This window comes from Lithobates pipiens, unplaced genomic scaffold (genome assembly GCF_037356315.1).
Source record: "Lithobates pipiens isolate NorthernLeopardFrog02 unplaced genomic scaffold, aLitPip1_a1.2 Scaffold_16, whole genome shotgun sequence".
Classification (NCBI taxonomy): Eukaryota; Metazoa; Chordata; class Amphibia; order Anura; family Ranidae; genus Lithobates; species Lithobates pipiens.
In genome coordinates, this window is record NW_027507748.1 from 110,985,035 (window position 1) to 111,000,700 (window position 15,666).

The window sequence follows — 15,666 nt, forward strand, 5'->3', positions numbered from 1 at the left end:
GCCTACCTGTCTCTTTGCCTTCTGCAGCCTCTGTGTGCCATGCCGCCCCTCTCCTCCTCGTCTGACAGACGGCGGCCATTCCACTGTTCAAAAGCCACGCCTCTCTGTCTGTGATAGGCGGAACACTCAATTTCCCAGCAGTCAGTGTTCCGCCTATCACGGACATCCTCTCATCCTCGTCCGTAGTATGAGAATGAGCAGATGTCCGTGATAGACGGAACACTGACTGCTGGGAAATTGAGTGTTCCGCCTATCACAGACAGGGAGGCGTGGCTTTTGAATAGTGGAATGGTCGCCGTCTGCCTACCTGATCTGCGTGACTCGAGTATAAGCCGAGGGGGGCACTTTCAGCCTAAAAAAAGGGTCTGAAAATCTCGGCTTATACTCGAGTTTATACGGTATTTATGGTTGCTGTGGGGGCACTTGACAGGAGGAAGGGGCTAGGAGCACAGAAGAGGGACCTGAGAAGGGAGAATCTGGGCTACTCTGTGCAAATCCACTGCACAGAGCAGGTAAGTATAACATGTTTTATTATTTTTATTGAACAAAAAAACAAGACTTTAATATTACTCTTATAAATGCTCTTTTGCTAATTCTATTTTGTGAATTGGAACCATTCTGGATGAATGGACCTAAACGTGGTTCCCATTGACTCAAAATGCGCAGGCAATATGCTGACAGAAGCATACTACTTTTTTGTGGCTACCCTAAGGCCGCGTACACACGGGCGGATTGTCTGGCCAACTAAGTTCGTCAGACAATCCGACAGACAGTCCGTCCAAACTTTTGAATGAACGGACTTGCCCACACACGGCACTTTTTGAGCGGACCTATACGGCGGACTAAGTCCGCCATACAATCCGCTCTACTTTTGAAATGAACGGACTCGCCCACACACGTGGAGGAAAGTCCGCTCATTTCGAGCGCGTCTCCAGGTAGGCGGGGCCCGCGAAGGAGACGTCGCTGGCCCAGCCGCCTGGAATGGACTTAAAGGGGAACCCCAACGCCGAAAAAAATCGGCGTGGGGGTGCCCCCCAAGTCCACAACAGACCCTTGTCCGAGCACGCTACCCGGCCGGCCAGGAAAGGGGGGCGAGGGAGCGCCCCCCCCCCCTCCTGAGCCGTACCAGGCCGCGTGCCCTCAACATGGGGGGTGCCTTGGGGAAGGGGGGCCGCGCGCCCCCCCCACCCCAAAGCACCTTGTCCCCATGTTGATGAGGACAAGGGCCTCTTCCCGACAACCCTGGCCGTTGGTTGTCGGGGTCTGCGGGCGGGGGGCTTATTGGAATCCAGGAGCCCCCTTTAATAAGGGGGCCCCCGGATAACGGCCCCCCACCCTATGTGAATGAGTATGGGGTACAATGTACCCCTACCCATTCACCTGTGAAAAAAAAGTACCAAAAAAAACACAACACAGGGTTAAAATATTTTATTGCACAGCTCCGGGGGTCTTCCGTCTTCGGGGGTCTTCTCGTCGGACTCCTCCGCTATCTTCTTGTAGCTCTTTTGCTAGCGGAGGAGTCCGGCTTTCTTCCTCCCCGCCGCCGGCCTCTTCTCCCGACTTCGGGGGTCTTGTCCCCCTCTTCGGTTCTTCTGCCGGGCCACCGCGCCTTCTTATAGCTCTTTTACAGGCGGTGGCCCGGTCTTCTGTCGCCGCTGTCGTCGCCGCCTTCCGTTCTTCTTCTTCTCCAGGAGATGTTGCCTCGACGATCTCTCCGGCCGGAATGCCAGAGCCGCGCTGCGCGGCCACTTATATAGTGACAATGGGGCGGTGTCACATGGTATATGTCACATGGGTTGGTGTCACATGGTGACCCCGCCCCCTTACGATGTCATAGTCCCCATGTGACATCAACCCATGTGACCAACCCATGTGACATATACCATGTGACACCGCCCCATTGTCACTATATAAGTGGCCGCGCAGCGCGGCTCTGGCATTCCGGCCGGAGAGATCGTCGAGGCAACATCTCCTGGAGAAGAAGAAGAAGAAGAAGAAGAACGGAAGGCGGCGGCGACAGCGGCGACAGAAGACCGGGCCACCGCCTGTAAAAGAGCTATAAGAAGGCGCGGTGGCCCGGCAGAAGAACCGAAGAGGGGGACAAGACCCCCGAAGTCGGGAGAAGAGGCCGGCGGCGGGGAGGAAGAAAGCCGGACTCCTCCGCTAGCAAAAGAGCTACAAGAAGATAGCGGAGGAGTCCGGCGAGAAGACCCTCGAAGACGGAAGACCCCCGGAGCTGTGCAATAAAATATTTTAACCCTGTGTTGTGTTTTTTTTGGTACTTTTTTTTCACAGGTGAATGGGTAGGGGTACATTGTACCCCATACTCATTCACATAGGGTGGGGGGCCGGTATCCGGGGGCCCCCTTATTAAAGGGGGCTCCCGGATTCCGATAAGTTCCCCGCCCGCAGACCCCGACAACCAACGGCCAAGGTTGTCGGGAAGAGGCCCTTGTCCTCATCAACATGGGGACAAGGTGCTTTGGGGTGGGGGGGGCGCGCGGCCCCCTTCCCCAAGGCACCCCCCATGTTGAGGGCACGCGGCCTGGTACGGCTCAGGAGGGGGGGGGGGGCGCTCGCTCGCCCCCCTTTCCTGCCCGGCCGGGTAGCGTGCTCGGACAAGGGTCTGTTGTGGACTTGGGGGGCACCCCCACGCCGATTTTTTTCGGCGTTGGGGTTCCCCTTTAAGTCCATACCAGGCGGCGGGGCCCGCGACGTCTCCGTCGCGTGCCCCGCCTACCTGGATACCCGCTCGAAATGAGCAGACTTTTCTCCGGGCGGGAAAAGTCCGCTCATTTCGAAAGTACAGCGGACTGGCACACACACGGGCGGACTGTCCGCTCAAACCAAGTTTGGACGGACAATCTTACGGAAATTCCGAAAGACTTAGTCCGCCAGACTGTCCGCTGAAGCCCACACACAAGCGGATTGTCCGCTGAAATGTGTTTCGGCGGACTAAGTTGGGCAGACAGTCCGCCCGTGTGTACGCGGCCTAATGCTGCGTACACACGACCGGACTTTCCGGCAGACTAGGTCCAACGGACTCAATTCCTATTGGGAAAACCGTTTGTTTGTATGCTGGTCCGACGGACCAAATACAACGCAAGGGAAGCTATTGGCTACTGAACTTCTTTTAGTCCCGTCTTCCATCATCACGTTCAAAACTAACGGACTTTAGAACAGACTTAGTCCATTCGTGTGTGGGCAAATCCGTTCGTACAGAAAGTCCGTCTGAACTCAGCCAAAAGTCCCTGGGGAAGACCGTCAGACCTAGTCTGCCGGAAAGTACGGGCATGTGCCCTTCACATATATGCGAATTGGATGCATTTTGAACCACATCCAATTCGCATGACATATGAACCAAAACGGCTTTTTATGGAGCTGGTTCACATATATGCGGTGCAGCGGCAGTGCAAACCCGCTAATTTAAAAAAAAGTGCTGTGCATTTTCTGAGCCCTGCGGTGTAATTCAGATGCGAATACCAGGCATATTTGCCTTCTATGGGAACACAACTGAATTGCACATCTCATCAGTTTTAAACACAAATTTATCAGAAAAAAAAACCAGCATACCAGGCCCCAAAAGGGCCTGGTATGGATTGGGTATGGTATGGATTGGGAGTTGGACCGACACTCTGTTTTTTTCACAATTTTTGTATTGCCGGACATTTTTTTCTACATTCAGCTGTCAGTGGGGAACCCCGCTCACAGCTGATGAATCATCCATTGTTAAGGACACTGTGGTTGGCTTCCCACTCCTTAACAACCAGCTAACGTTAAAGACGCCAGCTCCAACAAATTGCATCTGGATCGCATTTAAAACGCAGCTGAACTGCTGAACAGCGGGCTTTTTCGAAAATTTGCTGTGAAAACTGAGGGGGGAATCACACTGGACACTAACCTTAAACCAATACTAAGAAGTGAAGCTTTAGTTATAGCAAAATATTACATTATAGTACCTGCACCATTTCTTCCTCAGGCATGTCATCAAATGCATCATCTTTTTTCACTTTAACATTTTTAAAGGTATATGGAGGCTTTGATCCAGATGATGCAGCAAAGGAATACTGTAATCTCTTTGAAGATGATGTGGATGTTTGTTTTGAAATCTGTAGTGGAGAATTAACTTGTGCAGCATAGTTATGGTTATTGACCTGACCTTTTATACTGTCTGACATTTGCATTTGCCCATAGTGTCTTTTAGGGTAAGAATTCAAATCTTTAGCGGAAGTGCCTAAATCATTTTCATCTCCAAACCAAAAGCTGGACCTGCAAATGTCAAAATACATATAACTATTTTGATAGCTAACAGCAATATAACATTTAAAATATTATATCAACAGGTTTAGAAGATATAGCATGGCTACAAACATGCTTTTAACCACTTGCCTACTGGCCACTTAAACCCCCCTCCTGCCCAGAACAATTTTCAGCTTTCAGTGCTCACACTTTTAATGGCAATTACCCAAGTTCATTTTTTGTCCTTTTTGCATACAAATAGAGCTTTCTTTTGGTGGTATTTGATAACCTCTGGGTTTTTGATATTTTGTTTCTATGATAAAATTTCGCAAATTATTCATTTCTCTTCATAAATTTTGGCCACAATTTATACCACTACATATCTTTGGTAAAAAATAACCCAAATTAGTGGATATTATTAGGTCAATGTGAAAGTTAGAGAGTCTACAAGCTGTGGTGCAAATCATAAAAAAATTATCTAACCTGATGTACTGACGGCTCATTTCTTGCGACCCGAACAAGCCAGGAAAGTACAAATACCCCCCAAATGACCCCTTTTTTGAAAGTAGACATTCCAATGTATTTAGTAAGATGCATGGTGAGGTTTTTGATGTTGTCATTTTTTCCCACAATTCTTTGCAATATGAAGTTTTTTTTTCCACAAAATTGTCATTGTAATAGGTTATTTCTCTCACATGGCATGTGTATAGCACAAATAACACCCCAGTATTACGATACCTCTTATGTGAGACTTTTTCACAGCCTGGCCACATAGAGAGGCCCAACATGCAGGGAGCGCCATCACGTGTTCTAGGAGCATAAATTACACATCTAACTTGTTGACTACCTATTACACTTTTGAAGACCCTGGAGCACCAGGACAATGACACGTGACACTAATGACAGATGGCACTGATACGTGGCACTGATGTGACAATGATGACAGATGGGACTAATATGTGGCACTGATGACAGATGGCACTAATGTGTGGCACTGATGACATATGACACTGATGTGGAACTGATGACTGATGGCACTAATATGTGGCAATGATGACAGATGGCACTAATATGTGGCACTGATGACACGTGACACTGATAACAGATGGCACGTGACACTGACAGGTGGCGCTGATGACAGATGGCACTGATACGTGGCACTGATGACACGTGACACTGACAACAGATGGCATGTGACACTGACAGGGGGCACTGGGGACAAATGGCACTGATAGGTGGCACTGGGGACAGATGGCACTGATAGGTGGCACTGGAGACAGTTGGCACTGATAGGTGGCACTGGGGACAGATGTCACTGATAGGTGGCACTGGGGACAGGTGGCACTTTGGACAGATGGCACTGATAGGTACTGTGGGCACTGTGTTGTGTTAGTGTGGCACTGTAATTTATGATTTTTTTTCACTCACGCTGCAGCACAGAAGCTCTCCCTCCTCACACGCGGTCTCTGAGGAGGGAGAGCCGGCAATGAGAGATGATCTCATATGTTTACATATGAGATCATCTCTCATTGAACACTCCGATCAAGTGCTAAATGGCCCTAGTTTTCCCCCGATGCGTGCCCACGGTGGTTGGCAGGGACGCACTCCCGGCAATTTAGCGTTGAGCTGTAGCCGTGTTTCGGCTATAGCGCGGACGCCTAGTGGTTAAAGATATATTATCCCATAATAAAAATAAACTTTTAATTGCATCAGTCACACATTCATATCCTGTATATAACAGGAACTTGGGGGAAGATGATCACACTGTTATGGGTTTAATGTATGGCAACTAGTGTTGCACATAATCCTACAACAGCTTTCCAAAGCGATCTATCATTTCAAAATGCTGAAATAGTAGTAGAGATCTGACTTTTCCACAAATATTCCTATTGGCCTGTCACTATGATTAGCAGCCACCCTTGACTAATTTCATCTACCTTCGGGTGATTTGACACTGGCAAACTGAGCTGTAACAACCATTTATCTGCTCCCAACTTTCAGGGTTTTTTTTGCAAATGCTGAGGGGATACACAGAGAGGAGGGTCAAAAATCCCATTTTCTTAATTGTATATTAGAGGACAAAAGCAACAGAACTGAGAGATGGGTAACGTGGCAACAAATGCCAACAGGTCCATAGAACAGAAAGGAGAACCTAAACCCAACAGCCTAAAGCACCTTTCGGCGTCAGCAAATGTCTGCACATCCACCTGGTAGGACTTAGCAAATATAAGAACAGAAGGCCAGGTGGCAGCCTTACAAATCTGGGAAATAGATGCCTGGTGCTGAAAGTCCCAGGAGGCACCAATGGAGCTAGGGCTCTAACAAGAAAAAGGAGGAACCCTGTCCATCAAGGAATAGGCCTAAGCAATGCCCTGTAATATCCATTTATCAATAGCGGAACAAGAGTCATGTCGCCCCTTGCGAGAGCTTCCTATAAGGACAAAGAGGCAATTGGATTGCGTGAACATTGCTGTAGCTGAGCGATAAGCCCACACAACACAAACCACATCCAGACAGTGGAGAGTCACCTCTCTGGGATACTTTGAAAAAGGGCAGAAGGTGGGTAGGACAATGCCCTGATTAAGGTGGATGAAATAAAACACCATGGACAAGAAGAAGTCCCTAGGCCATAAGACAACTTTATCCCTGTGCAATACTAGAAAGGGTTCCTTGCACAATAAGACCACAAGCATAGTAAGGCCTGGCTGAGGTAATAGTGACAACCTTTGTGCATGAGAACATCCAAAATAATGTCCTTAATTGGATCAAAGGGAGGCTTTTGAAGGGTGGACAAGACCAGGTTAAGAACCCACTGTGACACAGAAAGAGATCTAGGTTAACAAAACCACTTCACCAGAGAGTGAGAGGCCAGCAATCACAGAAAAAGGACAGCCAAGCCTGAGGTCTGCCTCTTTCAATTTGCTATTCACAAAACCAACAAGCGAGGTGCCATGACTATGATTCAGATGAAAACTTCCACATGCATTTGTGGTAATACCTAAAAAGTTGTAAAACAAGTCAGACTATGAACTGCATGTTTTCTAGAGCACCAGTAAATATGACATACCTTGAAAAGTTTTCAATGTACAAAATATAGGAGGAGAATTAGCCAGTGCGTAATTTTGCATGACAAATCAGGTTAGTCAATGAATATATAGTTTATGCATCGATATATTCATAAACAATTCAGTGGAAAAGCACATAGTATGTTAATTTTAAAAGGACATTTATTCTAATAATGTGTATAAATAAAAGGCCAATGCAAAATTCAAATGTAAAATGTATTCCCAATAAAGTGAAACAAAGAATTTGTAAAATGTGCTATGAGGAAACATTAATCTACATTATTGCCAAATTTAGTTTACAACAAACCTCACAACAAATAATAAGCATTGAAACACAATCGTACTTCACCCTATAATAAAAATGTAGCATAAAACATAAATGAATTAATGTTCTTACCTATAATCTACCTTCTTTGCTGCATTGACCGCCTGGTAAGTTCTGCTTCCCCACATGGAATCTGAATGGAAACATGAAAATAATTAAAAGTGCAATTTCAGTCAAAAACGAACTAAGTTAAAATCTACTCCCACCCCCATTCTAAGCTTATCTACCCTGTAAAAGGAAAGATACCAATACGTACTTATTCTGATCAGACACATGATCTTTTCAGTGGTGCCGGCTTCAGTGTTGAGGAGAGAGCAGCGACAATAGCTGCAGAGCCTGGGCAATGATGTCCCCTATTGGCTTACTATGGGGCAGCCATTGTCAGCTGTCCCTCCTCTACACTGAAGCCAGCGCTGGAACCTGATCATGTGACCACACTAGAGCGACTTCAGAATAGGTAAGCACTAATGTAATTTCTGTCTGCTGCCCTGTTCCTCTGTTATCCACATGAATCCCTTCTGACAAGTTCTCCTGACACCAGGAGAAAAATAGAGACAGGGTAGGGATCGCCAGCACTCAGTCTGTGATTGACAGCCTCGGCTCGGTTCCTGTGTGCTGTGTAAAGGGGTTGTGTCCCTTTCCTCCAATCAGCTCTCAGAGCTCTCTTCACTGAGCTCTGTAGTATGTAATTTCAACACCCTGCCAGGTTTTCTGAGAGCTCAAACAAGCGTTATAAATTCTGGACTTTGAACGGATGTAGAGAAGACTGCAGATAAACAGGTACCTTTTAAGATAAGGATTTGTTTCTAGTCTGTGAATCACCTGAGGGAGAAAGAAAGATTGACCATTCCGTTAGTGCCCCTGTGTGTGAGAGATCAAAACTATCCACTAAGTGAGATTGCCATATCAGAAATACTGTCAGAAAGAGACTGCTCAGTGAAAGTGCCCTGTTTTTTTAGAGAGAGAAAAACTCCCCTGTGTGTGAGTCAGATTGTCCTGTTAGTGCTTTGTGAGAAACAGTCCCATGGATATCTTGTCTGAGAGGGTCTGTCCTCTAAATGTCCTGTATGTGAGAGATTGTCCAGTGATAGATAATATCAGACTCGCAACATACAGATAAATGCCCATAAGCTTCAGGGTGCTTATAAAAGATTGGATAGATGTTGCTCTCCATTACTTTAACACTAACAGGCGCTTGCTAGAACTCTGATATTTTTATCGGCATATCTTACATCTGATGCTACTGTGTTACATGGTGTCATAAGAAGGCTGGGTCTTGTGATAATCTGAGCCTCCTCGAGCATGGTGGCCACCCTGTAGAATATATATGTTATCATTGAGCTAGGGAGGGGCAATGGGGAATTTGTTTTTTAAAGTGAACATGTACTTTAGGAAGTGTCAGTAAATTATATGTCTTACAGTAAGCATGCTGCAAGTGCTCTTTAGCCTAGGCCCACCTTGCAATACATTTCACAAAATGGCCACCATCTTAGTAATGGCCCGGGCAATTAATGTCCCTAGACCCAGCATTGTACTCCCCTTTCCGATGGCTAGGATGTTCTGTGATGTCTGCAGCCCAGTTTGTAAAAATGTAATGCTGTTATGACTGAGCACTAACATCCATAGACTTGAATGGGTCGTACCCATATAGCTGGAGCAGCATCCTGTTCAAATCAATAGGACATTAGTGCATCGATACCAGCAGTGCAGTACTATGCAGTGCAAGGGCCTGCCTGATTGCATACAAATTGAAAGTGTTTAGATCTGACCTCATATTATATGGTTTTGGTATATCTAAAGGAAAATTGAACAAGAAAATTGTATAATGTATGGTCAGCCTTAGAGGGGTTAAGTTTAGACTTGCGGGGTGGAAACCCATCTCTGTTTTTAGGAAGCCAGGGAGGGGGACTGGGGAAACGTATTTACAGTGAACCTGTACATAAAGGATAAGGTTGCCTCAGTCCAGGTCCATTTTAACATACTATAGACAATTGTTAGATAAGTTGGTTTTGTAAAGCATGTTGTGAAAGATATCGCATTTAACCCCTTGCCGACCGACCCACATATATTTATTGTGGTGCGGTGGCTCTCTTATGCGAACTCACGACTTTATATACAAGAAGATGGTCACCTCCCCCTTGTTTAGCCAATAGAAAAAAATCATGGTAGCCATTTTATCGGTTTGACAAAAGTGCCTTCTTCACTGTATGGATAAATAGCACCTTGTATACAGCAGCTGCAATTTTCATTTTCACATATTTCTTCACTTCTAGCACAAGTATATATATATATATATATATATATATATATATATATATATATATATATATATAATATTCTTTTCACTGTATTGCAAAAAAAATCACCCGGTCATGAAGGGGGTGTCTGGTGGTAAATCTTCCAGAGCTGAAGTGGATGAAAGAAACAAAACATGTCTTGGCTGACCTGTATCTGCTGGTGCCATGGAGGAGAATGCAACACTCTCTGGAGGAAAACCAAAGCCTTCATTTTTTTGAGGAACTGAGATTAGTGGTTGTCTGTTTCTTTTCTTTTGGCTGAAGATAGGTAAAGGCTGAAGACAGGCTGCTAAACAAAAAATATCTGCTAAACAAGGTTGTTAAACAAGAAAGTACTTTCATAACATAAAAAAAAAAATATATATATATATATATATATATATATATATATATATATATATATATATATGTACAAGATATGAAAATATCTTAAAATAAATAAATGATCACTGTCCAAACACTTTATATGATAATACTGAGTCACTCTACAGCATTTTCTTCAGAAGACGGGGCTGTCAGAAATACATTGAGCTTCTAACCTCCTTTGCACTGAACTCTAATGCCACGTACACAGGACTGGACTTTTTGACAGCAAAGGTCCGACACAATTCCAAACTTGAGGTGACGTAAAAAAGGTGAAATTCAACTTCTGATGTGTAGAATAATACCACCACCACCGTGATAAAGAAGGGGAGAGGAGGCTTACCAAATGACGTGGACTCAGAGGAAGCCTTACGCCTCTCGTGTCAAGCATTTTTTCTGCCAAAACACCCCTGCCAGGAGGAAAGGCCAAAGCATCCATTGTGCATGAGGCCTAAAAGTTCCCAGCACCTCTTTGAGTATGTTGTACTGGGGTGCAACCAGGCATGTACTGGCCATCGGGACTATCGGGAGTTTCCCGGTGGGCTGATGGCTTAGTGGGCCACTCTGATGTAAGGGGGCTGCTGATGGGACACTCTGATGTAAGGGGGCTGCTGATAGGACACTCTCATGTAAGGGGGCTGCTGATGGGACACTCTGATGTAAGGGGGCTACTGATAGGACACTCTGATGTAAGGGGGCTGCTGATGGGACACTCTGATGTAAGGGGGCTACTGATAGGACACTCTGATGTAAGGGGGCTGCTCATGGGACACTCTGTGTTGTAAGGGGGCTGCTCATGGGACACTTTGTGTTGTAAGGGGGCTGCTCATGGGACACTGAAAATGTAAGTGGGCCGGTCTGGATGAAGTCCAGGGCCAAATTTCTGTGCCAGTCCAGCCCTGGGTGCAACTCCTAAAGTGATGGGGTACACAAGGCGCTCACCCCCAGGCCCATCAAATTGAGATGAGTGGCTATGTCCATACAGATGCTGCATCCCCATAGACTTACATAAGATGCCTGCATGAACAATCAATCACATAAACACATGACTGATTCAGGGTGTACAAGCCGCAGTGCCCGTGTGAATGAAGCTTTAGATTCATTGTGTTTTAGGTGTTCGCTTGCTGCATCTTTCATGTGCTTCCCTTAAAACACACATTATACTGAATTTAATAATAACGCAGCTAAAGCTCAAGTAAAACACACCGCACAGATATGACGTGAGCCTTAGAATCCTTTCACACTGCCAGCGTTTTTCAGGCACTACAGCCCTAAAAATAGCGCCTGAAAAAAACGGCTCCATTCACTCCAGTGTGAAAGCCGGAGTCACAAAAAGTCCTGCCAGCAGCTTCTTTGGAGCGGGGAACTCACCGCTCCTCCACCACTGCTCCCCATTGAAATCACCATTAAGCCCTTTTCGGACACTAGTGGGGGGTTAAAACCGCCCTACTAGCGGCCGAATAACGCCGCTAAAACCGCATTAAAACAGCACCGCTTTACCGCTGACATCCCCCACAGCTCGGTGTGAAAGCCATCTTAGGGCTTGTTGAGTGCGGTACCCCTTCTGCTCCTCTGAAAAATGATCCCCACTCAAAAGCTTTTCTGGTGTTCGACAGGCACCTGATGTAACCTTATAATTTCCCCTATAACTGCCGTCCTACAGCGCCGCAATCAGGCTCATTGTACGTGGTTGTGGAGCAGTTCCAGCACAGCCACATAGAACTACATGAGTCGCATACGGTGGCGGCACTGCTTGGCAAAGGTGACACGCTGTTTAAGTTTTCGTGTAGCAGACGTGTGAGTGGGTGCTTTGGAACGTGTAGCTGCCCTGTGGGTGCGTTTTCCAAAAAGGGTCTGTGCTCCCCGCAGGTACAGTAGCCCATTCAAATGAATGAAACGCACCCGCACAGAGACACAAGTATGTGACCCTGGCCTTGGGGGGGGGGGGGCACACTGAGGCCAATGGGAGTAGAAAATGCCCCATCATTGGTGTCAGTGAGAGAAATAGTGCCCCATTACTGGTGTCAGTGAAAGTAATAGTGTCCCATCATTGGTGTCAGTGAGAAGAATAGTGTCCCATCATTGGCGTCAGTGAGAGGAATAGTGTTCCATCACTGGTATTAGTGGGAGGAATAGTGCCCCATCATTGGTGTCAGTGGCATACTTGCCAACTGTCCCGAATTTCCCGGGACATTCCCAGGATTTAGAGTTTCCCGGGAAATATCCCAAGAAATCAGTTTTTTCGGTACACCAAAAGAAGTAACACCGGGAACAAATAAAAAGCGGAGCCGGCCGGGTGCCTGACAATAGAAATTGAGCTGCGGCTGCAGCTCCTGGAATTTTGTAATTGCGGCGGAGACTCCACTGCTGGGATACCTGGTGTAAAGGGTGCTCCACTGGGGGGATACCTGATGTAAGAAGGGACTCCACTGGGGACACCTGATGTAAGGAGGGACTCCACTGGGGACACCTGATGTAAGAAGTGACTCCATTGGGGACACCTGATGTAAGGAGAGACACCCTGCTTGGGACACCTGATGTAAGGAGGGATTCCGCTGGGGACACCTGATGTAAGGAAAGACTCCACTGAGAACACCTGATGTAAGGAGAGACTTTGCTGGGGACATCTGGTATAAGGAGGGACACCACTGGGGACACCTGATGTAAGGAGGGACTCCACTGGGGGCACCTGATGTAAGGAGGGACTCTGCTAGGGAACACCTGATGTAAGAAGGGACTCCATTGGGGACACCTGATAAGGAGAGACACCCTGCTGGGGACACCTGATGTAAGGAGGGACTCCGCTGGAGACACCTGATGTAAGGAGGCACTCCGCTGGGGACACCTGGTGTAAGGAGGGACTCTGCTGGGGACACCTGATGGCATCTGGTGGCAGGCGACATGGCAAGTGACACGCTCACGGCTCCCACTGATTCTACATTATGGTAAGTTGAACTATTTCATTTTCTATCACAATAATTCACAATGTTCACAATAATAGTAAAAATGCGCTTTAATCATCCTGCTGATTGCTAAACTTTCTGAAATTCACATATTTCTATTGTGGTGTAGGATCTGGGCCTGCTGTCACTCCATTCCTGTTTATTTCCTTCTTTCCCTCTCTCTCTCCCTTTGTTTCTCCCTCCAGCCCTCGTTCAACTCAGACTCTAACCGCACCCCTTTAGGGCCGGTTCACACAGCGAGGCGCGGCGAGGCGTCTCCGACTTGCCTCGCCGCGACCTGCGGGGACCTCAGCGGCGACTTGCAGAGGACTTCTGTATAGAAGTCAATGCAAGTCGCCCCCGAAGTCGCCCAGAAGTAGTACAGGAACCTTTTTTCTGAGTCGGAGCGACTCGAGTCGCTCCTCTCAGAACGGTTCCATTGTACAGAACGGGGGCGACTTGCGGGAGCGAGGCGAGGCGAGCCGTGTCGCCTTCGCATCGCCTCGCTGTGTGAACCGGCCCTTAAGTTACACCCAATATTTAGCTTAAACCATGGCCATTTTTTTGCCGTGGCGTGCTTTGCACGTCGCATTTTTCTTTGCTCGCTACGGCACACCTACAAACAAATGCTCCGCCCCCTAGTTATAAGACTCCGCCTGCAGACAAAAAAGGTGTCCCCATACATTTTTTTAAAATGATGGGAGGAATAGTGCCCCATTGTTGGTGTTAGTGGGAGGAATAGTGCCTCATTGTTGGTGTCAGCGGGAGGAATAGTGCCCCATTGTTGGTGTTAGTGGGAGGAATAGTGTCCCATGGTTGGTGTCAGTGGGAGGAATAGTGCCCCATTGTTGGTGTCAGCGGGAGGAATAGTGCCCCATTGTTGGTGTCAGCGAGAGGAATAGTGCCCCATTGTTGGTGTCAGCGGGAGGAATAGTGCCCCATTGTTGGTGTCAGCGAGAGGAATAGTGCCCCATTGTTGGTGTCAGCGAGAGGAATAGTGCCCCATTGTTGGTGTCAGCGGGAGGAATAGTGCCCCATTGTTGGTGTCAGTGGGAGGCATGGTACCCTGTTGTTGGTGTCAGTGGGAGGAATATTGCCCCATTGTTGGTGTCAGTGGGATGCATGGTGCCCCGTTGTTGGTGTCAGTGGGAAGAATATTGCCCCCCATGTTGGTGTAAATGGGAGGCATGGTGCCCCATTGTTGGTGTCAGTGGGAAGAATATTGCCCCAATGTTGGTGTCAATGGGAGGCATGGTGCCCCATTGTTGGTGTCAGTGGGAGGAATAGTGCCCCATTGTTGGTGTCGGTGGGAGGCATGGTGCCCCATTGTTGGTGTCAGTGGGAGGAATAGTGCCCCATTGTTGGTGTCGGTGGGAGGCATGGTGCCCCATTGGTGTCAGTGGGAGGTATGGTGCCCTGTTGGTGTCAGTGGGAGGTATGGTGCCCCGTTGGTGTCAGTGGGAGGAATAGTGCCCCATTGTTGGTGTCAGTGGGAGGAATAGTGCCCCATTGTTGGTGTGGGAGGCATGGTGCCCCATTGGTGTCAGTGGGAGGAATACTGCCCCCTTGATGGTGCCCCATCATAAAGGTAAGCAAAGGGCCACGTCACTCAGAGAAGGTCAGTGTGTACGTGGCGTGTCTTCCCCTCACACCATGAGGTAAATGTACATCCTAACAATGAGCGGGATGAGAGGTTGTAGCTCGGCTCTCTCCTCCCTCTCAGCACTCTGATCACCTCCGTTACCTGGGAAGCTTCTCTTCATCTTTACTTCTCCGCCTCCCCCGGGGTCATGTGACACCGCTCAGCCTCCTCCACCCGGAGCTCCGCTTCCCGCTCCAATCTGTAGTACTGCGCGCGGGATTTTCCTTTTTCCTGATGCAGCCAATCAGAATAGAGTTCTGCGTGCGCGGGCTGCGGCACATGTTGTCCCCGGGGGATGTGAGGGGAGAGAAGTCAGTGTGAGGAGAAAATGGAACGTTCACCTTCCAATTAAAAGTTTAGAAATAAACGGTCATTGGCGGTACAGCAGCCTTTTGTGGTGTCTGAGCTCTGCTTGTGTGAGAGCAGACCATATAAGAGAGCATAGGAGAACATTTCCAACAGTAATAAGAGAGCTCCATTACATGGTTACATGGGAGAAGATGAAACCAAAGTCCCACAAAAAACAACCATTTTCTGTGTGCTGTTCTCACTGTAAGGCAAGGTTCACTTTTGTGCCGATGGTTGCAGCTGCAGGACTGCGCCAGTTCCCACACCTAAAATCACCTGCATGCAAAAAAGCACTGCAGTTTATTAGATGCGTGAGGGTGAAAAAAATGGCACCCCCAGGCACTGGAGACCAAAAGGGCCCCCCCCCGCCCTGAGAACTGCATTGCATTTGCGGTTTCCATGTGGGCTAGGGTTGTCCAGGTTTTGAATCATGTGTCTGGGTTTC

General features: G+C 47.6%; 1 protein-coding gene across 3 annotated transcripts in view; it reads right to left on the reverse strand.

Annotated features, from left to right (window-relative positions):
* Window positions 1–15,091, reverse strand: part of SPATA22 (spermatogenesis associated 22) — a 28,303-nt gene extending 13,212 nt beyond the window's left edge. For 2 of the 3 annotated variants that reach the window (XM_077484539.1, XM_077484541.1), the window contains exons 1-4: window positions 14,976–15,091; window positions 10,075–10,215; window positions 7,702–7,762; window positions 3,960–4,269 (exon numbers count right to left, since the gene is read on the reverse strand). In XM_077484539.1, the coding sequence (XP_077340665.1) occupies window positions 3,960–4,269; window positions 7,702–7,762; window positions 10,075–10,215; window positions 14,976–14,994 (531 nt within the window). In that variant the 5' untranslated portion in view covers window positions 14,995–15,091. The remainder of the gene's footprint in view (window positions 1–3,959; window positions 4,270–7,701; window positions 7,763–10,074; window positions 10,216–14,975) is intronic. The other variant, XM_077484540.1, reaches the window with a different exon arrangement.
* Between the last annotated feature and the right edge of the window lie 575 nt (window positions 15,092–15,666).